The sequence below is a fragment of the Siniperca chuatsi genome, linkage group LG14 (genome assembly GCF_020085105.1).
Source record: "Siniperca chuatsi isolate FFG_IHB_CAS linkage group LG14, ASM2008510v1, whole genome shotgun sequence".
Taxonomy (NCBI): domain Eukaryota; kingdom Metazoa; phylum Chordata; class Actinopteri; order Centrarchiformes; family Sinipercidae; genus Siniperca; species Siniperca chuatsi.
Genome location: NC_058055.1, coordinates 28,554,253 through 28,576,871, shown reverse-complemented (window position 1 = coordinate 28,576,871; position 22,619 = coordinate 28,554,253). Strand labels below are relative to the sequence as shown.

Here is a 22,619-nt window from a genome sequence, read left to right as displayed (position 1 = left end):
GCCGCCTCTGTTTCCTGAGGAGGCTGAGGTCCTTCAACATCTGCCGGACGATGCTGAAGATGTTTTATGAGTCTGTGGTGGCCAGTGCTATCCTGTATGCTGTTGCAGGCTGAGGGCAGCAGGCTGAGGGCAGCGGACGCCAACAGGCTCAACAAACTGATCCGTAAGGCCGGTGACATTGTGGGGGTGGAGCTGGACTCTCTGGCGGTGGTGTCAGAGAGGAGGATGCTGGCTAAACTACACGCCATCTTGGACAGCGCCATCATGGACAGCTGGTCAAACAAAGGAGCACCTTCAGCGGAAGACTCATCCCCACAATGCACCACAGAGCGCCACAGGAAGTCATTCCTCCTGTGGCCATCAGACTCTTTAACTCCTCCCTCTAAGTGTCAGTCTGTATGACCCGAAGGCACTAAACTGGACATTGATCATTAACATCTCTGCAATGCATGTGCAAAATTTAGTTTTTCCTATTTATTATTCATACCTCCATTACTGCTGATACAATACTACTTATTACTTATCTTATTATACCGGTAAACCCACTTGGTACTTCACACTTATCTTATTTTATTTTATACTTATACCAACCTGGTACTTCATTTATTGTCTGACCTGTTTTTATAGTTTTTATAGTGTATTGTATTATATTTTTTGCTAGTACTTCCTCCTGTGTGCACTGACGTAAAGGCGAGCTGCTGTAACAAAGAGTTTCCCTTCGGGGATCAATAAAGTATTTCTGATTCTGATCAGCATGCTAACATGCTCACAATGACAATGCTACTGTTTAAGCCACTAAAATGAACCTGTGTAGGACTCGAACCAGCAACACCTGTCCCAGCGCAGGTGGAGCTGCACAGCAGAGTGGCGCAGCGGAAGCGTGCTGGGCCCATAACCCAGAGGTCGATGGATCGAAACCATCCTCTGCTATGTGGTTGTTTTCATTAACAAACCCAAAGTCTTTGGCTGTTGGACCGTTACTCTGGTGTAACAAGACATGTGGGGAACTGTAATAGCCATTTTTACTAAATATATCAAAAGCATAACCAATAAAGAAAATAATATGAGAAATCTTCCCGAAAAGGAAGTGGTGTTTTTATTTCTCCGGTTTAATGGTACAAAAAGTCCCGGTAAAGAAACCGTATAAAAAAAAAAATAAATAAAAAAAAAAACACACTCATCCGCTGCGAGCAGGGTTCGAACCTGCGCGGGGAGACCCCATTGGATTTCAAGTCCAACGCCTTAACCACTCGGCCATCGCAGCTCACGCCACAGTGTCTACGGGAGCGTCCTATTTATTCGCTCAATGACAGTTTCAACACATTAAATCGGTTTCAAGTGTGTAACTTGACCCATGAAAGCGTCTTAAAACACCACGACCACCGTCCGCTGCTGCGGTTCCGCTTCCAGCCGCCGTTACTGTTAAAGGTGATCAACACTTACACACTGGTATCCGGCATGCAGCACCGTCCTGGATGGCTTCCCAAGTGAAGCGGCCATTTCAGACGTTCGGCGTTGATATAAAGTTGATTACCGGAAAAATGTTGACGATATGAGCCCGCCAGACGGCAGCTGAACGTGTCACCGACCGTTCAGGAACATTTACATCGATGTCAGGTGGGCGTAAAGCAACAGAAACACGACTTAGTCCGACAGAACGACGGTGAATCCCATTAAACTCAATATAATCCATGTAAAATCCAAGATGGCGTATTGTTTTGTTTTCCCCCCGCCGCCATCTTACGTCGACGTGCGTGCTGCTCTGCTGCTTTTTAGCGCCGTGCTGCCAACTGGCGGCCGGAAGCTGTATTACAAAAATATTGTAGTAATATTATTAATATTAATAAATAAGACTTGTAACGAAACGTAAATATGTCTCATTTGTTTCAAACACAAGTTTACAGTCTATACTGCTGTTGGCCTGGACAGATGTTTAAATTAAACATTTATTGAATCTGAATCCAGCTGTTTGCTAATTTATTTATTTGTTTAGTTACAGATGTTCGGCCTCCTCTGAACTCATCTCTTGATAAATATAAAGCTGTCAGCTCCTATTTAATCAAAGCACAGTACACCTGTGGGATCTCTGCTGCAGGACTGGTTGGACAGGTGTGCTCAGGTCACAGTATGGGGTGTGGCAGCAGCTGAAGGTGAAGCAACAGCAGCTGTCGCGTTTATGAATAAAGCTTTTATTTAAAAGCAAATGGCTTCTACTCAGAAAGAGTAAAGCGACAAGCGGTTACAGCTGACAGTTAAAGCTGCAGCAGGAAGAAGGCTCTGGGTCTCTGACCTACTTTCACCTCCAGCCTTCAGACGCCGCAGCAGCATGGAGAGGCTCAGGTGTGTACTCAGCTTTTGTTCCTCATCAACAAACAGTGAGCAGGTGACTCCTGCAGCTGTTTGTCTTGAACACGTTGGCACATGTTGCAAAACTCTGCGTAACCAGAGGCTAAAGAGGATTTGCTTAAATATAGATTCATGATAAAAATACTTCCTGGAAGGTAACAGACAGTGTTGACACCATTTACTGGAGTAAAAGTAGCCATTACACTGTATAAAAGTACTGCGTTCAAAATGCGGTACTTTAATGTCAGCTCATTTTAAGTACTACTAAAAAAAAGTAAACTAGTAAGTATCTTAAATAAATGTAGTGAAATAAAAAGTACAATATTTCACTCTGAGATGTAGCGTACAAGTATAAAGTACCTCCAGTTTGTACTTATGTACAGTAGTTGAGTAAATGTACTTACTTTCCACCACTGAAAACCAGCAATCTTAAAGTTTAAAAATACTTAAATACATTAAGTATTATCAGCAAAATGCACTTAAAGTATCAAAAGTAAAAGTACTCATGCAGCAGAATGGCCTTTGTCAGAGTTATATTATTACAAATATTATTGAATTATTATTACGGTTTCTTTAACTTGTAAGCTGAATTTTCATGTTGCGGCTGGTGGAGCTCATTTGAACTATCTAACACTCTTCAGAAGTTGAATTTGAAAACAGTGCTTTTTATTTCAGAAGCTCTGTGACGTAACTCGTAACTCCAGCTGTCAGATAAATGTAACGCGGTGACGAGGAAGAGGAAGTATTCAGGTCGTTGGCAGCTGAAGTGTTTGTGTGCTCAGCTCAGCTCACGGACGTGTATTCACCTTTACTGCGTTTTCCTGATACTGTGACCCACAGGGGTTTATAGTGAGACCGTCGGAGGCACAAGATGATGAACGCAGTGGGAGAGAATTATTTCCTCCACACAAAATGATGTTTATTTTTCCCTTTTTCTTGTGAGACGATGAAAAGCAAATTATTAAAATGAGGAATTTCTCTTTCGAGTGGGAAGAGAGGAAAACCCAGAGGCTGGGAGACTAAAACCGTCACTTCCAGATGTTCTTCTTCCTCTCTGTCTGAAAGGTCACAGCACGAACCCGAACCCGAACCCGAACCCAGCCGGGGGGCCATGAAGAGACATCGCTCAACAGAAGAACCTTCTGAGCTCAAAGGTGGACTGCAAGATATGTGAGTCCGCTGTTACCAACAAAGCTCTTATGATATTAAATATTATAGAGATAGAAAGTGCTTTACAGGTCAAAAACAGAATAAAACAACCAGCTCAAACAAAGATGAATATATTACTGTTATTTAAAAAAGTTAATAAAAAACAATTATAATATAGAAACATTAACAAATACAAATTGTATTATTAAAAAATATAAAATATTTTAAATATAGGGAGCTAATTCTTCTGTAGTTCTCCCTCTTCTTGAGAATATTATACTGCTTTATACTTCTACATTTCACGTTTATTTCACACATGTAGTTACTGGTTACTTTTCAGGGTAAGTTTGAGTGTCTGTTTGAGGGGATCGCTAAAGCAGGAAACCCAACCCTTCTGAATCAGATCTACACAGAGCTCTGCATCACAGAGGGAGGGACTGCAGAGGTCAACGATGAACACAAGGTCAGACAGATTGAAACAGCATCCAGGAAACCACTGAGGCCAGATGCAATGATCAGATGTGAAGACATCTTTAAACCCTCACCTGGAAAAGATGAACCAGTCAGAACAGTGATGACAAAGGGAGTGGCTGGCATTGGGAAAACAGTCTTAACACAGAAGTTCACTCTGGACTGGGCTGAAGACAAAGCCAACCAGGACATACAGTTCACATTTCCATTCACTTTCAGAGTGCTGAATGTGCTGAAAGAGAAAAAGTTCAGCTTGGTGGAACTTGTTCATCACTTCTTTACTGAAACAAAAGAAGCAGGAATCTGCAGGTTTGAAGAGTTCCAGGTTTTGTTCATCTTTGATGGTCTGGATGAGTGTCAACTTCCTCTGGACTTCCACAACAATGAGGTCCTGACTGATGTTACAGAGTCCACCTCAGTGGATGTGCTGCTAACAAACCTCATCAGGGGGAACCTGCTTCCCTCTGCTCGCCTCTGGATAACCACACGACCTGCAGCAGCCAATCAGATCCCTCCTGAGTGTGTTGACATGGTGACAGAGGTCAGAGGGTTCACTGACCTACAGAAGGAGGAGTACTTCAGGAAGAGATTCAGAGATGAGGAGCAGGCCAACAGAATCATCTCCCACATCAAGACCTCACGAAGCCTCCACATCATGTGCCACATCCCAGTCTTCTGCTGGATCACCGCTACAGTTCTGGAGGAGGTGTTGAAGACCAGAGAGGGAGGAGAGCTGCCTAAGACCCTGACTGAGATGTACATCCACTTCCTGGTGGTTCAGTCCAAACTGAAGAACGTCAAGTATGATGGAGGAGCTGAGACAGATCCACATTGGACTCCAGAGAGCAGGAAGATGATTGTGTCTCTGGGAAAACTGGCTTTTGAGCAGCTGCAGAAAGGCAACCTGATCTTCTATGAATCAGACCTGACAGAGTGTGGCATCGATATCAGAGCAGCCTCAGTGTACTCAGGAGTGTTCACACAGATCTTTAGAGAGGAGAGAGGGCTGTACCAGGGCAAGGTGTTCTGCTTCGTCCATCTGAGCGTTCAGGAGTTTCTGGCTGCTCTTCATGTCCATCTGACATTCCTCAACTCTGGGGTTAATCTCCTGACAGAGGAGCAATCAAACTGCCAGAGGTCTACACCAACAGCAGACACATCTGCAGTAAAACGCTTCTACCACAGTGCTGTGGACAAGGCCTTACAGAGTCCAAATGGACACCTAGATTTGTTCCTCCGCTTTTTCGTAGGCCTTTCCCTGCAGACCAATCAGGATCTCCTACGAGACCTGCTCACTCAGACAGGATGTTGCTCACCTTGCAATCAGGAAACAATCTATTACATCAAGAAGAAAATCAGGGAGAATCCCTGTCCTGAGAGAAGCATCAATCTGTTCCACTGTTTGAATGAACTGAATGATTGTTCTTTAGAAGAGGAGATCCAACAGTACCTGAATTCAGGAAGTCTCTCCACAGATAAACTGTCTCCTGCTCAGTGGTCAGCTCTAGTCTTCATCTTACTGTCATCAGAAAAAGATCTGGACTTGTTTGACCTGAAAAAATACTCTGCTTCAGAAAAGGCTCTTCTGAGACTGCTGCCAGTGGTCAAAGCCTCGAAAAAATCACTGTAGGTGCACAGATAATTAGACAGATTCAGTATACTTTTAATACATGTAGATCTAAGTTATTGTTCGCTCATTTTTGTTTTTCTAGGTTGAGTGTCTGTAAGCTATCAGAGAAAAGCTGTGAATGTCTGGCCTCAGTTCTCAGCTCTCAGTCCTGTAGTCTGAAAGAGCTGGACCTGGGTAATAACAACCTGCAGGATTCAGGAGTGAAGCTGTTGTCTGCTGGACTGGAGAGTCCACACTGTAGGCTGGAAACTCTAAGGTGAGATTAGGTCATACATACTCTTTTTGGTCCCCTAGAGGAGGTGCCTAAAGAGCATTTAAGACTGCAAAATACTGCAGCAAATTCAGTTCACTTTTAATGGAACTGCCATGAACAGTGGATTCACTCACAGAGACAAAGTAATTTTGTAAACAATTGTGTGCTAAAGCTCAGACTCAGTCATACTTCAAATCTTATCAACAATTGAAATGATTCTTTCTATTTTTAGCTTTTCTCTTTTGTTGTTTGTTTCATCTGGGGTTTAATGAACATTGCAGCTTCTCTGGGACGCTATTGGGGCTTTAGGGTTTGAGTCTTGTTTGCCTAAAATAGAAACAATTTCTACTAACTTTATCAGGTTATATCAAACCAGCCTCACTGAGGACATCTGCCAGGGGTTTGCTTCTGTTCTCAGCTCAGAGTCCTCTACTCTGAGAGAGCTGGACCTGAGTAACAACAACTTGCGGGATTCAGGATTGATGCTGCTCTGTGCTGGACTGGAAAGTTTGCATTGTAAACTGCAAACTCTAAGGTATGATCTTCAGATTTGTATCAATTGATTTGCTGTGCTTCAGTAAAAAAAAAGTCAATGCTGGTTTAGTCACAACTCAGTGTTACATCTTCAGCTTATTCTCAAAACAAACTGGAATTCAAGCTCGTGCAGAGATCATTTATCTTAAATTTTAGTATCTGTTGTTCACCAGTTTAGATTTCTGACTAGTTTAGGATCTGAAATGTATTTTGGACCTTATAAGCTTTGATCTTTGGGCATCTGTCTGTCCTTCAATCTCAATTAAACATTAAAGATAATATAACTTATGAAATTAGTTGTTTTTTCCCCTTTATTTATCCAGGCTCAGCATCTGTAATCTGTCAGGGAGAAGCTGTGAAGCTCTGGCCTCAGTTCTCAGATCCCAGTCCTCTAGTCTGAGAGAGCTGGACTTGAGTAGCAATGACCTGCAGGTTTCAGGAGTGAAGCTGCTGTCTGCTGGACTGGAGAGTCCGCACTGTAGGCTGGAAACTCTCAGGTTAGATTAATTTATTCATATGGGTTGTCATAGTCACAGAGTGCATCACTTTTTGAAAATGTCTTGTACCATTCTTATTTTGAGCTTTCTTTTGTTTAAACCTAGTGTTTGTTATGGACAATTCATGGCTAGCACAATGACAAACAATTCCCCATTGGGGTTCATAAATTCCCTCCAGGTGTCCCAGTTATTCGGAACAAGAATTATGATGTAAAACTACAAGTGAGGTGGAGCCTTTTTGCAGCCCCCAAGTTCTCAGATCTTCTGTTATGATGTACACAGTCAGGTCAAGTAGTTGCACTGAGGCAACCCTCCCATCCACCAGGAGAAGCTACAACTAAGACAGGGCCTCTCCTGAGAAGAGAGAAAACCCCCTTTTTGAGAAATGAGTGTTGAATTGAGTCTAACTATCTTTCATTGGTGCCTCCCAATTTCATGCATTAACTCAGGCTCCTTCCTCCACAGAGGAATGACTTTCCCATGTTTCATGAACCAGTAACCATTTCCAAGGTCCATCTGACCTCCACTCTGCCTTACAGGCCACAAAATAATGGTCCCATGTCAGTTTTTCCTTCCAAGTTATGAGGGTCATGTGCTTTCCCAAAGGCAACACCCTCATGCCTGGCTCAAGAAGTGGCACCTTTTCAAGAAACAATTATGGAGATCTTTGTAAATTGCCAGGAATTTGTCTATCCCTCACCCCGCCCCCACCAGGAAAATGTTCCCTGTTCACTAAAAATATTTCTATTCCTTTTTTTATCAGGTTGAATCAAACCAGTCTTACAGAGAAAAGCTGCCAGGAGTTCTCATCCGTACTCAGCTCCCACTTCTCTACTCTGATAGAGCTAGACCTGAGTAACAATGACCTGCAGGATTCAGGAGTGAAACTGCTGTCCACTGGATTGGAGAGTCCGCACTGTAAACTGGAAACTCTCAGGTCAGGACTCATCAACCTTCACTTCACAAGTAGTATGTTCTCAGAAAATCTCAAGTCACAGTCACACCAGCATTTTAAATGCTGAAATTTCTTGGTGTAATCAATTAATTCCAATGGAATCACCGCTATCAGTCAATTCACTCAGAGACAAAGTAAATTCACAAAAATGTTTTCCATCAAGTTAAACTTTGGTGAACTTTGACATGTAAATGTATGCCATTGACCAATAGCAGGTCATCTCAACAGTGCTGATCTTTGAGGCAACGGAGAGTCTAAAATGTAGGATGCTATCGTAGCGTGTCACCATCCAGTTTTAATGAACCTCCTCTGTTGAAGTATAAACTTCTCCACAACAGAGACATGGTTTACACACAGTTAGGAGACAGGAACTCTAAAATTAAATAAAGTACAACCCTGAGAACAAAATGTCAGGGACGAGTAAACGGCCCAGTACAGAGAAAATAGAAAGAAGCTCGGAGAGATATTGTGACTGATTATCGAGCATGTTCCTGGCTGGCCAGAGTGTCCGCCGTTAGCTCGCCAGCTACAGTCGCTAGCCTTGCGAATAGTCACTATGTCACAGAGCCCTTAGAACCATATATTTTGTGTACCAAGCTTTTAGATGTTACTCTTTTAGACTTCACTGTGTTTGCAGGCTGTCAGGCTGTCTTATCACAGAGGAAGGCTGTGCTTCTCTGGCCTCAGCTCTGAGCTCCAACCCCTCCCACCTGAGAGAGCTGGACCTGAGCTACAATCATCCAGGAATGAAGTTGCTGTCTGCTGGACTGGATGATCCACAATGGAAACTGGACACTCTCAGGTAGGACTGACATGCTGCGAGGTAGTGTCTTGTCAGGGGCAGTGAGGACATTTGATGAGAGTAATTTAGTGCCAATGATGTGACTTTTCTTACATCCCGTCACAGGCTGGACCACGGTGGAGTCCAGAGGTTGAAACCAGGTCTGAGGAAGTGTAAGTTGTTTTAGTTTGAAGCATTAAAAAAAAAGAACTATGTAATCTGTTACTATTTATTTTGAAAATAGGAATAAAAGTTCCTTTTAAACCCAAGTAAAGACGTAATTATTATTCACTTATTATTGGAAACTTTATTTTCATATCGAGCCACCAATTAAACATTGTCTCTATTTTCCGTAAAAATTTTGACAAAATTTTTACAAAATTTTGATTTAGTTCTTTCCAGCAAACTTCTTTGAAATTATTAGGCAATAAATCGGAAATTGCAGACCCATAACATAAAAGGTTGATTTTTTAAATATTCAAAATAAATCCTTTTGTCCTGTTTAGACGCCTGTGATTTGACGCTGGACCCAAACACAGCACACAGAAGGCTTCAACTGTCCGAAGACCTCAGAAAAGTGACAGTTGTGGCCCAGGAGCACCAGTGTGCAGATCGTCCAGAGAGATTTGACCGCTGGTTTCAGCTGCTGTGTAAAAATGGTCTGACTGGTCGCTGTTACTGGGAGGTCCAGAGGAAAGGAGGGATTTTTATAGGTGTGACGTACAGAGGAAGTAAAAGGAAAGGGCAAGGTGTCGAGTGTAGGCTCGGAGGGAATGATAAGTCCTGGAGTCTGTACTGCTCTGATGATCATTACTTCGCCTGGCACGATGACAGAAGAACAGCAGTATGCTCCGACCCCTCCTCCATCTCCGACAGAGTAGCGGTGTATGTGGACTGTCCTGCTGGCGCTCTGTCCTTCTACAGAGTCTCCTCCGACACACTGATCCACCTTCACACCTTCAACGCCACATTCACTGAACCTCTGTACCCCGGGTTTAGATTCACGTTCGGACATGTTGGTTCCTCAGTCTCTCTGGAACAGTTGGAAGACGAAAAGTCACCTCTTGAGGACATAAACACTGCTGCTGACTGCTAACAACTTTTTATTGAACCCTCTTTTTTTTAAACAGGCAAAGGACTGGCATAAATACACAAAATTTAAAGATCAAGCAACGTCACAATGTTTTCCAACAGACTGTTTTTGTGCTTAAAAATAAAAAGTGAACACGAAACTTTCTACAACTGAGTGGATGACCTCAGAGCTCAGTGGTCTTACAATTTCTTAAAACCTAGCGTGAACATGTTATGGATGGGTGAAATAGCTTGTTTTTCGTTTTGTTCTAACGCCAAAAGCTGTTAAAACTATAACTACTATACTAGTCGGCGTAGTCCCTCATTCGTCCAGGAGTGTTCTATCGTAGAAAAGGTTTCAGTCGTCAGTCATCTGGACACTGTTTTCAGAATCAAGACGTTTCGGCTCCCATCCGGAAGTCATTCTCAATTGTGAAAATGGTCTGAGAACTCAGAAATTTAAGCTACTCTGTGTTACATAAGCCCTGCCCTCAGGAAGGAGTCTACCTGAGTATCTGTTGATTAGCTAGTTTCACCTGAAACTGACCTAATAGTTTCCATGATGGCCCAGTAATCAGTAATCAGGCCTATTGTTTTCTGGCTGCATCTACTTCATCACTGTTAAGTACCTGATTAGCATGTGATTGGCGTGACCAAGGTGATAATACACTTCTGACCAAAATTCTTCAAAATAAGACGGTGTGACAGAGTGTATTAACACCGTGGTCACGCCAATCACATGCTAATCTGGTACTTAACAGTGATGAAGTAGATGCAGCCAGAAAACAACAGGCCTGATTACTGATTACTGGGCCATCTTGGAAACAGTTAGGTCAGTTTCAGGTGAAACTAGCTATTAACAGATACTCAGGTAGACTCCTCCCTGAGGGCGGGGCTTAAGCAACACAGAGTAGCTTAAATTTCTAGTTCCAGTCCCATTTTTTCACAATTGAGAATGACTTCCGGATGGGAGCCGAAACGTCTTTATTCTGAAAATAGTGTCCAGATGACTACGACTGAAACCTTTTCTACGATATAATGACTAGTATTTTGTTAAAATTTGTCATGTGAAGTATAATATAAGCTAATCACACCGACCAGTTACGCTTAAATAAGATCATATTTTCGCGCCACAACCCGCCATTTTACAGCTAAATACTGATTCCTGGCCCCGTCTGTAAACCGTGTGGGGATGTAGCTCAGTGGTAGAGCGCATGCTTCGCATGTATGAGGCCCCGGGTTCAATCCCCGGCATCTCCACTTTTTACGCTCTCTCTTCCTGATCATTACCGATCGCTTCTGAAGGTAGGTGTCGATGATTATGACGTATTGACAAGATTTATTTCTTGCGTTAGTTAATTCTAAAATACCATTATAACAAGTAATAATAATTTCCCGCCACGCTGAGCGCTTTGTCATAATACTGATGTGTTTCCGACAGGACTGGACTTTTCAATATAGAAGCAGAAACACGGTTTAAAGGTCGTGTTTGTAACCGTTCTAACCTCGTCCGCTTTTATTTTGAAGGTTACATGCTCAAACCGGAAACCGTTTTGTTAGCTTTTGTCTCTCCGTCTTTGATTTGTGAGAATATATCGGATTCTAGATTGTATTATTGTTTCTGCATCTTGTTAAATGTATTTATAATTGTTTTTTAAAGTCTGTGATTTATAGTGACGTCGTTTGGCTTTTTTCTGCCACTGATTAAAAACACCAAGAAGAAGAAGTTTAAAACAACCGCTGGTTCCACTGGGGCTCGAACCCAGGACCTTCTGCGTGTAAAGCAGACGTGATAACCGCTACACTATGGAACCTGCTCTACACTGACGAAAAATTACATTTTTATTTTATTTATCATTATATGTGTATCAGAACTGTATATAAAGTAGTTAAAACTAGCTGACTGTATATAAAGCAGTTAAAACTAGTTAAAACTAGTTGACTAAAGTAGTTAAAACTAGTTAAAACTAGTTGACTAAAGTAGTTAAAACTAGCTGACTATATATAAAGTAGTTAAAGCTAGCTAACCGTATATAAAGTAGTTAAAACTAGCTAACTGTATATAAAGCAGTTAAAGCTAGCTAACCGTATATAAAGTAGTTAAAACTAGCTAACTGTATATAAAGCAGTTAAAGCTAGCTAACCGTATATAAAGTAGTTAAAACTAGCTAACCGTATATAAAGTAGTTAAAACTAGTTGACTAAAGTAGTTAAAACTAGTTAAAACTAGTTGACTAAAGTAGTTAAAACTAGCTGACTGTATATAAAGTAGTTAAAGCTAGCTAACCATTTATAAAGTAGTTAAAACTAGCTAACTGTATATAAAGTAGTTAAAGCTAGCTAACTGTATAAAGTAGTTAAAACTAGCTAACCGAAGCAGTATTTTAATGTTGTACTTATTATACATCAACACATCATATGAGCTCATCATCAACATAATATTTCACTCTGAAATGTAGTGGAGGAAAAGTCTCACTGAATGGAAATAGCAAAGTACCATCACATCTATACTGTCCAGCTTTGTGGTACCTGTAGGGAGTTTTTCAGGTGTTAAGGTTCAACCAATAGGATGTGGAGGACTTGTGGTGGGTGGGGCATTAAAAAATAAGAGACATGCACTGTACCTGTAGCTGCCATTCAACACATCAGCAGCCCAGAGAGGAGAGGAGTCACTCTGCAGGTATGCTCACCTGTCTGTCTGTCTGTTTCTCACTGTTTTCTGTTTTGTTCTGTTCAGTTTTTTACATTTTCTTCTAATTTCATTCAATTTAACGAACAATATAATGATATAGTTCCAATACTAAACCCCCTTAATCCTGATCCTGACCTATAACCTGTGTAAGCCACCCTCGTGTACACAGTTTACTGATTTCCTTCTTTTTACCTCTTAATATTACTCTCACCCTTAACTCAGATCAATTGTGAGAATATTTCACATCACAGAACCCCAAATTTCTCCATCTGTATGATTTTCTTAAAGTTATTTTCTTCACATTGTATATATTAATTTAACAGTTACATTATATTATCTGTCAGTTGGTCGCAATGCTGTTTTGAAATGCTCTGCCGGATGAAAGGACATAATGTTGGTGGAGAAATGCCTTTATTTTAATTTATTTCATGGCCTAAAAACAGTCCAGTGTAAAAAATACTAATACCAGAATCAGCCTTTAAAAACTCAGCGTCTGCATACTTATGTTTAATTGTTGAATGTAAACTCCTGCTTAGGTCATCAAAACCACCAAAGTCTCAGAGAAAACACAGAGGACATGTCCACAGTGTCCTCGGTGGTAGCTGCATTAAGGTAATTAAATTTTTATCCAAGGATCGACGAAAAATAACACAAACAATACAAGAATCCACTGATGAAGGGTCAAAGGTCACAGCAGCCTGACCTGGCAGATGAAAACTTTCTGCAACTCCTGGACAGACTTAAAATAGATCCAAAATTATTGCACCTAAATTGCAGGTCTTAAGTCGTCTTCTGTTCAGTTAAATCTTAAAAATTATTTAGATAAACCAGTCATGCAGAAGCTAAACAAAGCTTTTATTTTCTAATGTTTCAATCAGTGATGTGACTGGTCTTTAGTGACAAAAAGACCTTAAAAAGTATTTTGCTGATCAGTGAAAAGAGCACAGATCCTGTTAGTTCCTGCAGACAAGAACTCACAGCTGGAGCAAACAGATTTTGATGTCACGTTGACGATATTATCTGCTTTAAACTTTATAACAGATCACACTGCTGTTCACATTTGCATTTTATTCACAAACTCAGTACAAATTTGATGTGAAAAATCAAGGCAGTGGATGGAAACAGTGACAGTTTTCAATTGGTGCACTTCCAGCAAATACAATCCAGTTTACTTCCAGTGTAACCTGGAGAGTCTTTTAGTCACACAGCAGGTCAGAACCAGCAAAGCTGATGAAAGGCAAGCAAACAATTCAACAAATATGAGGAATAAAGTTTCCTACAATAAACAAGTAATGAATGAATATTTCCTTTGGTTTAAATTGAGTTGTTCTCTCAAAGAAATTTCCATTTTCCCCTATAGCTACTTAGTACAAAATGACTAGTTTGTTCTAGAAAATTAAAAAGACCTGTAAAAAGTGTTGCAACAACATCTGCTTAACAAAAACAAGGATCTCTTAAAAATTAAAAATGGCTATTATATTTTGTATATTTTGAATATTCAACTGATTTCTCTGACAGTTAAACCCAGAACAGGAAGTTTCCTGTTCGGGGACCAATGAAAGAAGGAAGTGACCTTAAAGATGAAAGAGTGCAGTGTTGTTGTTTTTTTAACATTGTGTGTGTTTACTGTGGGACGACAGAGTCTCATGTGACACAACTCCCATGCTAACAGTCGCTTTTGCTCATTTCCAAGTCAAATATCAGCGAGGTTAACAAATGAGCTCTTATCAGAGCCAGCTGGAGTCCTGCAGAGGAAGATTTACCAAACATGTGTTTTTAGATATCTAAGGGTGGGTGATACCACTGAGTTTAGTTTTAATACAAAATCAATAAAGACCAGAGCCAGAACCACTGATACCAAATTGTGTAAAAAGTTTTTAGAAAGCCCTTAGTAGAGTATTTAATTAGCTTGATACAGTTCAGTACTTCCTTGATCCAATCTTCAAATTTACGAGGTGAAACATGTTGCCAGTTCAGAATAATGAGTGGAGTTACTGCTGCTATGCCTGTCAAGCTTCACGTTCTCGCACGACACACATACAGTTTAAACTGATAACAATGGCAGATTCACCATCAGATCTCATAGTAATTTTTGAAACAATGGGTCCTTGATTTCAGACAGAAGCAGACAAAAGCAGCTTCTCATTTCCAGCCCGTTAAATTAAAGGAAATGACAGTTGTCGCTGGCACTTTTGATCAGTTGTAGCTGACTAATTAAGCAAACGTTGGCGTGGTTGAAAATGCCTCAACTGACTCATTTTAAAACAAGAACCCTGTATAAAGGTCTCAAATATGCACATGATGGCTACATACATCCTGCTAACTGAGGCTAAAGCTAACAGGTCCCTGGTAAAAAGTCGTCATCCTCACCAGTTGATGATCCATGTAGAAGTCATGGAAGTAAAGAAACAGCATTGTTCTTGTGACGGAGTGTAGAAGTAGTTCTTTAATTATGAGAGGGAAAAATATCAGATCAGACTCGTGTTTCACTCTAACAAACCTGCTTAGCTTACGTATTTGAACAAGCAAGACGGATGTTTGATTTATGCTTTGTCGTTCGCATTTACAGATGTGTTTTGCTAACGTAACATTATCTCAGGTAACAAGTTTGGCTGGAGTGTGAACTTTCTCAAATCCAATGAAGATCAAGACAGAGCTGCTAACGTTAGCTTAAACTCTGATAGCATCCAGGACCGACTCCTTTACAGAAATACTACACAAGTGATTTGAATGTTTTTGGTTTTTTTTTTGTGTTTTTGTTCCTACCTAACCACTAACCCCAGAAAATAATGTATGAAATGCTTCTTGGCCTGGAAGTAATAATCGATGCTCTCAGTCACCAGTGAGGAGCTTCACCACTAAAAGCTACTGATTCAGTTAGTGACAGCGGTGATCCAGTATAGTCAGTTCAGTTTAAAGATTCTGTGTTAAAGATTCGTTCGTACATGTACCGAACACCGCGAATGCGTAGCCAACCATCACTTGTATCACAAAGTTGCTGTTGGGAATATAATTAAAGCAGGACACGGTTCATGAACCTGCAGTCAGTCTCTCTATCCTCACCAGCTGTGTCACCATCATGGCCGACATGAAGGCCTCCTGTCAGGAGTTTGAGGTGACAGTCCACACCTCACCTGGTCCCACCTGTGGAACATTCAGCCGCCTGTGGCTTAACCTGATTGGCTCGCAGGGGGAGACTCCACCCATCAGCGTGAACGAGGGCGACCACCATCTCCTGCCTGGATCGGTGAGTTTCAGTCGGAGACTCGACACGAACAGAGCAGTTAGTGATTCTTTAAATGTCTCTTCTTCTTCTCTTCATTCATTCAGATCATACAGAAATAAAAACTAAATATTGAGTTTGAAGGTTAATTATTGACTTTGGAAATTGTAGTTTACCAAAACAGTCTCAGCACAAGGTCCACTTACTTACAAACAACACAAAAATTAAACCTTTATTTTATGTCCTGGTCATATTCTAAATTTCTAGCTAGCTAGCAACATCAGCTAGCTATTGAGTTAGGTAATGTTTTCAGATGGCTTGATATCCGACAGCATTACCTCCGCAGTTTTACCAGAGACAGTATGAAAGTATCAGCTAAGCTTCCTCCATTTTGGTCTCAACAATGCGACTGCTATTCTTCATAGGTCAACACTGGTTGACCTATTTAACACACTAAACAGGTCAGTATGTGTAATTTCTTTAACTTTCTGAAACAGAGAATCTAAAAATCACACCTGCTTTATGTGTGATGTGCGATGTGCCAGGTGTGCAGAGGTGTGAAAGAAGGCAGGGTTTGAACTGAGACTGCATCTGTTTGCCAAATGATACCAGTTTGTTTCAAGCATACTTGGAACTTCAGACAGTTTTCTCTTTATCTACAGAGAAAATTTGTGTCCCAAAATGGAACTTGATGGGAAATCCCATGTTGATTTATTTAAGAAACAGCTCTATTCAGATTAATTCAATTTGGTATCAAACTTTGCTGTCAAATGCTGGTGTGAGCAGGTCCTAAAGTGGCAAGTGCTGCCATCTCCATTGTTTCCACTGCAGACAGGACAGCAGGACATGCTGAGGTAGGCGCTCTGCTGTCTGAGTTCATGATTATTGATTACATTTTTCTACTACCGCAAAATTAGCAGCCACTGCGGCTCATCGTGTGACCATGGCAACCACAGAAACCGTAGCGAGGAGAATGATGCAAGAGCAAATTTGACTGGAATCTGAGTTTCCTGAATTGCTTAGCAATCAATAATACAGTCCGGGCCAATAAACAATGTTAATTAGTTACCTAAACATGCTATATTAATTGTGTCGTATTCAAGAATGAACCTTCAGTCTTGATTTATAAGCCAACATGGACGAGAATTGGGTGAGATTGTTTTGGCAAATATTACCAACCATTTCCTCTATTTTAAGCTACATCCTCTGTTTAGGGGATAAGAGTCGGTGGATAGGAGCAACCTGTAGTCTATGGTACAGGTCCACACTGGGGGACCTGCACCTGTTTCAGGTAGCCCGGCCTGCTGCCGCCCAATCAAAATAAAGAACAAGGGAGATCCATCAGTAACCACCTGGTCAGAACCCGAAACTTCTGCTCTCTTCGGTACTGGGAGGAACTTTGCAGAATATTTACAAAGGAAAATGACAATCTCTTCCTCCTGTCCTGACAGACGTGTCCGGTTTTGGTCCGGGCCAACGGGCCTCTGGGTCGTCTGGTTCTGGTCCGGCTTCATCTGGAGGCTCGAACCGGATTCCCCAACCTGGACTGGCACTGCAGCCGGGTGGAGGTCCGCAGGCTGGCAGACGGACAGGCCAAGGAGGCAGGGCAAGGTGTGACGGGACCTCAGGATCCAGAACTACAGGTGTTCCTGTGTGACAGATGGCTGCGGACAGCAGATGGCGACGTAGAGCTGCAGAGTGCGAAGTGTAAGATAACTTTCAAAGTTTCAAAATTGGAAATACATATTTTGCACTTCTTCATGCTGGTCATACTTAGATTTTAATATACTGTATATTGTTATTTTGATTTTGGCTTGTCAGTTCAAAGCTGTGAAGTTTAGCCTATAGCTGCTACACTGAGACTGAAGCAGAGAGCAGCTTTCACACGTTTACAGCAAAATGTGCACCTGAGGAGCTTTGATGCAGTATGTTAAAATAAAAACTGGTTCGTGTGACATCCTGATGTCTTTAAGTGTGAGAAACACAATTAAGTTTTTTTTTAAAAAAGTAAGTCTCAATGAATAACTTAAATTCATGCTAAATTCAACCACTTCTTTTTGTAAAAATGTCATCTGGAAATGTTTCTGATCCTACATCTGTACAGGGATGATAAATGATGTTAAAGTTGTCTTCTGATATTATATACAACTACTACTGTATACTATACTAAATACTTCATACAAATAAAAATTTAATACAGTTTCATGAAAGAACAGTGTCAGTCAGTGATTTCGGAGCTCGTAAATTTTAGTTGTCATAAAACAATTTAACTTTATAGCTGGTTCTAAGTATTCTATATACTCAGTGAGAGGAGAAGTTATTCTTATTATGGTTACTATTATTATTATTATTACTATCATTCCTCCCCCAGGGTGTTTGCTGAAGGACGAGACAGACGAGAAGTTGAAGCAGCAGCGACTCAAGCAGCTGCAACATCAACAGAAGCAAATCAGGTAAAACAGCAAACAGACATTCTTGGTATATTTGAAAATGTCGGGATCTATATTAGAATAAAGTTTTGGGGGGTTTGAACAAGGCTAGGCCACATAATTTCACTCAGCAGTTAACATCACTCCCAATGAGAACAGTGATGCTGCTGCCAGCTCAGGTGTAAGTCCTGTTGTGGAGATTCACAGTGCATCACAGAGGTGACTGTCAGTCATCTTGGACCTCAGTCTGATCTGGTTCAGAGTCATCACAGGAAATGTTTGCCAACATTTGTCTGCAGATCAAAATAAACGGAGCCTCATTTAGGGAAATCTGGACTTTTCCAAACCCTGCAGAGCTCCGACAGTGGGAGACTTCAGAGCATATCATCACATTGCGTTTCAATAACTGCACGTCCTCCTGTTCTCCTTCCACATCGATAGCGAAGGAAAGATCAGTGACGTGAGCACAGTCACATATTTTGTAGCGACTCCACCAGGTTTGGACCCAAATGCACAACTCAGAGACCAGGCAGGTAAAGTAAAATTTTCAGCTTTACGCTTTGTCCGAAACAGGCAGGGGTCAACACCAGGCAGACTTGAAAGAGAAGGCAAACTTATGCAGATAGGCAGCAGGCAAAAGGGCAGAAGTCCAAAAGGCAGGCAGGGAAAAAGGCTGGAACGTATATTTACTTATGAGGAAGTGGAAATGTTGCCGTTTGTCGGGAGAGCCCAAAATTCCTGGTGATTAAACACTCTTGACTGGATGAGATTAATAGGTGTCATCACATCGTGCTTCCCAATGTATGCTACAGAACAGTTTCATGGCACACATGGCCTGCAGGCCGTAGTTTGGACACCCCTACACTGGTGGATCTAGCAGAGTTTTAGAGGTTAAACCCAAATCTATGAGAACATCTAATGGTGACAAACAGATAATGCCATCTGCTACTAGCTGGTCTTTGAGGCTATGTCAGAGTTTACATACACTACAATGAATTCTATGGTTTTGTGATGTTCATTCTCTTGTGTCATTATTGCAGATGGCGTAAGTTCGTCGATGGCGCTCCTCAGTGTGTTGACCTGAACAGTCTGTCTGAACTCGGGCCGAACTTCAGCTACTCACACACGAGGTGAAGTCACACTCTTACTGTAACGTTCTGACTGACGCCTGGTCAGCGTGGGACGGAAACAGAAATAGACAGACTCAGGACAAATGCATGAATTAGTGCTGAAGGGACGAGTCTGAGTTGTGTTTGTTGGTTTGTCCTCAGTCCAGCCACTAACCTGCACTACCTGAAGGGCTTCAATGACCGAGCACAGGCCTGGACGAGTTTCACAGAGCTGGAGGTGGTTTTCGCCCACAGCGGACACCAGAACAACACCGCCAGTAAGAGACAACATTAATGGGTTGCTAGGGTATAAAAAATGTGTTGCTAAATGGGTGTTTGGCAGGACGCAGCTGGACAGTTGCTAGGGTGTTCTCTGTGATTGCCAGGGGATTTCCAGGTGGTTGCTAAATGGTTTCCAGGTGGTTGCTAGGCAGTTGTCATGTTGTTCCTGGTAGTTACTAGTGTGTAGGTAGTTTGAAAGTGCGTATATTTTAGAGGAAGTGCGATTGCAAACAAAGTCAATGGAAAGATGGGAACAGACGTGAATTCGTCCGGGGCGGCGCGCGAATTGACACGAAGACACGAAAGTTAAAAATGTTTCAACCTTTGTGGAAAATTTGCTTCGTAAACATACAGAGATGAGAGGCTGGAGGGAAATAGGCTGAGCTGAACAAAAACACATAGACACACTCCCACGGTCTGTTGCTAGCTAGCTTACAGCTAGCGTACAGTGAATAATGGCGGCTGTAACCACTCGCTGTCTGAAAGCACCTTTAAAGTACTTTGGATGGTTGCTGTGGGGACTCCTGGTGGTCCGCATGTGGTTGCTACTTTAACACAATTTTTTTATGACCCATGCAGAATAACAGTTTTTCTTTTATCTCCCTGTCAGGGTTCGTGAAGGCTCACTGGAAGGAGGATTGGTATTTTGGCTACCAGTGTCTGAATGGCTGCAACCCTCTGCTGCTGCGTCAGACCCGCCTCCTCCCTCCAAACCTGTCCGTCAGCTCTGACATGCTCCGCCCCTTCCTGCCTGAAGGCTCCTCCCTTGAGCAGGAGCTAAAGGTGTGCATGCCATTTTCTGACTTCCAGCTGTTCTTGGGTGCCAGCTGTGCACTTTATCACAGCTGCTTTATCTTGATGTTCTGTGACAGAAAGGGGCCGTTTACCTGTTGGACTACGAGGTTCTGGACGGCGTCCCAGCCAACGTGGTCAATGGGAAGCAAACGTATCTGTCCGCTCCACTGTGCCTCCTCCACCTGAACCAGCAGGGACAACTGCTCCCCATCGCCATCCAGGTGAGTTTCAGGTGTTTTGATACAGGTGATGCTGCTGGCGGGAAGGCAGACAGTGTGGTTGCACACTGAAGCACTTATAAATGAAAGTAACCCATCTGTAATGCTTGATGTGTACTTTTAATGTCCCTTCAGAAAGCACTGGGTGATGATTCTGCTATTACTAGGATTTTAAAGTAATCGATCAATCAGATGTGGGGAAGAAGTATTTTGATCTTTTACTTAAGTAGCAGTACCAGACTGTAAAAGTCCTGCATTGAAAATATAACAGCAAAATGTACTTTTATTATCAAAAGTAAGGGTACTCATTATGTTTTACTGTTGTATATTGGATTATTGGATTAATATTACTGATGCATTCATGTGTAAATAACATTTTACTGTTGCAGTTGGTCGAGGTGGAGCTGATTTGAACTATTTTATACACTGTTGGGTAGTTTGATATATTTCATGTACAAAACATTTGATGAACTTATAAAACATGATGCTGTTATCATGTTTTATACGTTTATAACTAGCGACTAAATCTGTCAGACAAATGCAGTGAAGCAAAAAGTACAATATTTCTCTCTGAGATGTGGAAGTAGCATAAAATGGAAATACTCAAGTACAAGTACTTCAATTTGTACTAAAGTGCAGTACTCGAGTAAATGTTAATTTCCAGCACTGTCAATCATCTCATCAATCAGTGATTTTCCGCTTCTTCAGCTGCAGCAGACACCCGGCCCTCAGAACCCGGTCTTCCTGCCCTCTGACTCCGGCTGTGATTGGCTGCTGGCTAAGATTTGGGTTCACAGCGCAGACTTCCAGTGTCACCAGCTGTCCTCCCACTACCTGAGGACTCACATGCTGGGGGAGCTGTTCTGCGTGGCCACGCTGCGACAGCTGCCAGAGCTGCACCCGCTGCATCAGGTTCACAAACTCACATCACCTTCACTCTGTAATGAGTCCCCTGCTGAAAATCACACTGCGTATAACAGCTTTATTTACACAGATTGTCACGCGACTGACTTGAGCATTTGATTTTGGTTTAATTCACCTAAAAACGCTATCAAACTTATCAAAACCCATGAAAACGTTCAGTGAACAGGAGCATAGTTCAGCTACTTCATTTATGCTCTACCAGCATTGGCTCATTCACCAGCTGTTGGGCTACCAGCTGACAAGCAACAGCCAATCATTTTCATGCAGGTGTGCGGCGCAGCCATTATAACCTGACGCTTCTCTGCTGACACACTCGTTGGTTGCTGCTGCTGCTCCATTTGTACCAAGGTTTTAGTATTTCACATCCATGTGGTTATTAAAGTGTCTGTAATTTATATTTTTATAATAAGAGTGTATGAAGTGACACTGTGACAGTGTGTCGGTGTCTCTGGTGGTGAACCATCAGCTGAACCTGCAGTCAGCACCCAAAGTTTCTCAGCAGTCTCCAAATGTTCCCACATTAAAATGTTGTTTCTATTTGTTTCTTTCTACGATGTACAGTGGTGTGAAAAAGTGTTTGCCCCCTTCCTGATTTCTTATGTTTTTGCATGTTTGTCACACTTAAATCTTTCAGATCATCAAACAAATTTAAATATTAGTCAAAGATAACACAAGTAAACACAAAATGCAGTTTTTAGTGATTGCCCCCTAAACCTAATAACTGGTTGCTCCACCCTTAGCAGCAACAACTGCAATCAAGCGTTTGCAATAACTTGCAATGAGTCTTTTACAGCGCTGTGGAGGAATTTTGGTTGCAGAACCTGCCTGAGAATCCTGCTGTTTCTAAGTTTCCTTCAGTCTCACAGTGATCCAGAGACAGCTGTCTGTCCGTCCACGGGTCCACTGCAGACAGGAGCTGCTGACTGCTGGTTCGGCTGCTTTAATGGGACAGTTTGACTAAATGTGAACAAATAAAGGCCAATGTGGGTGAAAAATTAGCCATATATGCACTCCAGATGGGATGAAAATCACTGACCAGCACAGGTACAGTGGTGTGAAAAAGTGTTTGCCCCCTTCCTGATTTCTTATTTTTTTGCATGTTTGGATTTTGTTTTCCCTTAATAATAACAACCTTCATTTAAAAACTGCATTTTGTGTTTACTTGTGTTATCTTTGACTAATATTTAAATTGTGAAAAACAATAAGAAATAAGAAATCAGGAAGGGGGCAAACACTTTTGCACACCACTGTATGTTGTTA

General features: G+C 41.7%; 3 protein-coding genes and 4 non-coding genes across 10 annotated transcripts in view; 4 read left to right on the top strand and 3 right to left on the bottom strand.

Annotated features, from left to right (window-relative positions):
- The window catches only part of LOC122887792 (rap1 GTPase-activating protein 2-like), a 66,899-nt gene extending 65,195 nt beyond the window's left edge, over positions 1 to 1,704 (bottom strand). Inside the window, exon 1 of the mRNA XM_044221302.1 lies at positions 1,444 to 1,704. Coding sequence (XP_044077237.1) covers positions 1,444 to 1,460 — 17 coding nt within the window. The 5' untranslated portion in view covers positions 1,461 to 1,704. The remainder of the gene's footprint in view (positions 1 to 1,443) is intronic.
- trnam-cau lies at positions 859 to 930 on the top strand. The gene has a single exon. It is a non-coding gene; the product is annotated as a tRNA-Met (tRNA).
- trnas-uga lies at positions 1,183 to 1,264 on the bottom strand. Its single transcript has one exon. It is a non-coding gene; the product is annotated as a tRNA-Ser (tRNA).
- Positions 1,705 to 3,086: 1,382 nt separating the features above from the next.
- LOC122887791 (NACHT, LRR and PYD domains-containing protein 12-like) lies at positions 3,087 to 9,848 on the top strand. Of its 3 annotated transcripts, none has more exons than XM_044221299.1 (9): positions 3,089 to 3,516; positions 3,899 to 5,592; positions 5,679 to 5,852; positions 6,211 to 6,384; positions 6,707 to 6,880; positions 7,644 to 7,817; positions 8,473 to 8,637; positions 8,743 to 8,789; positions 9,123 to 9,848. In XM_044221299.1, exons 2-9 carry the CDS (start codon positions 4,007 to 4,009, stop codon positions 9,710 to 9,712), a joined length of 3,084 nt encoding a protein of 1,027 aa, XP_044077234.1. In that variant the 5' UTR covers positions 3,089 to 3,516; positions 3,899 to 4,006; the 3' UTR covers positions 9,713 to 9,848. The 3 variants fall into 3 exon arrangements, with proteins under 3 accessions (XP_044077235.1, XP_044077234.1, XP_044077233.1); XM_044221298.1 differs by having other exon boundaries at positions 3,836 to 5,592; XM_044221300.1 differs by lacking the exon at positions 7,644 to 7,817 and having other exon boundaries at positions 3,087 to 5,592.
- Positions 9,849 to 10,875: 1,027 nt separating this feature from the next.
- On the top strand, positions 10,876 to 10,947 carry trnaa-cgc. The gene has a single exon. It is a non-coding gene; the product is annotated as a tRNA-Ala (tRNA).
- A 481-nt stretch (positions 10,948 to 11,428) lies between these two features.
- On the bottom strand, positions 11,429 to 11,501 carry trnav-uac. The gene has a single exon. It is a non-coding gene; the product is annotated as a tRNA-Val (tRNA).
- Positions 11,502 to 11,968: 467 nt separating this feature from the next.
- The window catches only part of zgc:152891 (uncharacterized protein LOC767741 homolog), a 19,183-nt gene continuing 8,532 nt past the window's right edge, over positions 11,969 to 22,619 (top strand). Inside the window, exons 1-10 of one of the 2 annotated variants that reach the window (XM_044221295.1) lie at positions 11,969 to 12,367; positions 12,916 to 12,991; positions 15,446 to 15,626; positions 17,054 to 17,309; positions 17,974 to 18,055; positions 19,072 to 19,161; positions 19,303 to 19,418; positions 20,033 to 20,205; positions 20,295 to 20,438; positions 21,144 to 21,347. In XM_044221295.1, coding sequence (XP_044077230.1) covers positions 12,301 to 12,367; positions 12,916 to 12,991; positions 15,446 to 15,626; positions 17,054 to 17,309; positions 17,974 to 18,055; positions 19,072 to 19,161; positions 19,303 to 19,418; positions 20,033 to 20,205; positions 20,295 to 20,438; positions 21,144 to 21,347 — 1,389 coding nt within the window. In that variant the 5' untranslated portion in view covers positions 11,969 to 12,300. The remainder of the gene's footprint in view (positions 12,368 to 12,915; positions 12,992 to 15,445; positions 15,627 to 17,053; positions 17,310 to 17,973; positions 18,056 to 19,071; positions 19,162 to 19,302; positions 19,419 to 20,032; positions 20,206 to 20,294; positions 20,439 to 21,143; positions 21,348 to 22,619) is intronic. The other variant, XM_044221296.1, reaches the window with a different exon arrangement.

Excerpts from the sequence above, each read along its gene's own strand:
- LOC122887791 (XM_044221299.1), top strand. The coding sequence starts at position 4,007 with ATGATCAGATGTGAAGACATCTTTAAACCCTCACCTGGAAAAGATGAA. Across the intron at positions 8,638-8,742 it reads TGGAAACTGGACACTCTCAG|GCTGGACCACGGTGGAGTCC; the intron begins GTAGGACTGACA and ends ATCCCGTCACAG. Across the intron at positions 8,790-9,122 it reads GAAACCAGGTCTGAGGAAGT|ACGCCTGTGATTTGACGCTG; the intron begins GTAAGTTGTTTT and ends TGTCCTGTTTAG.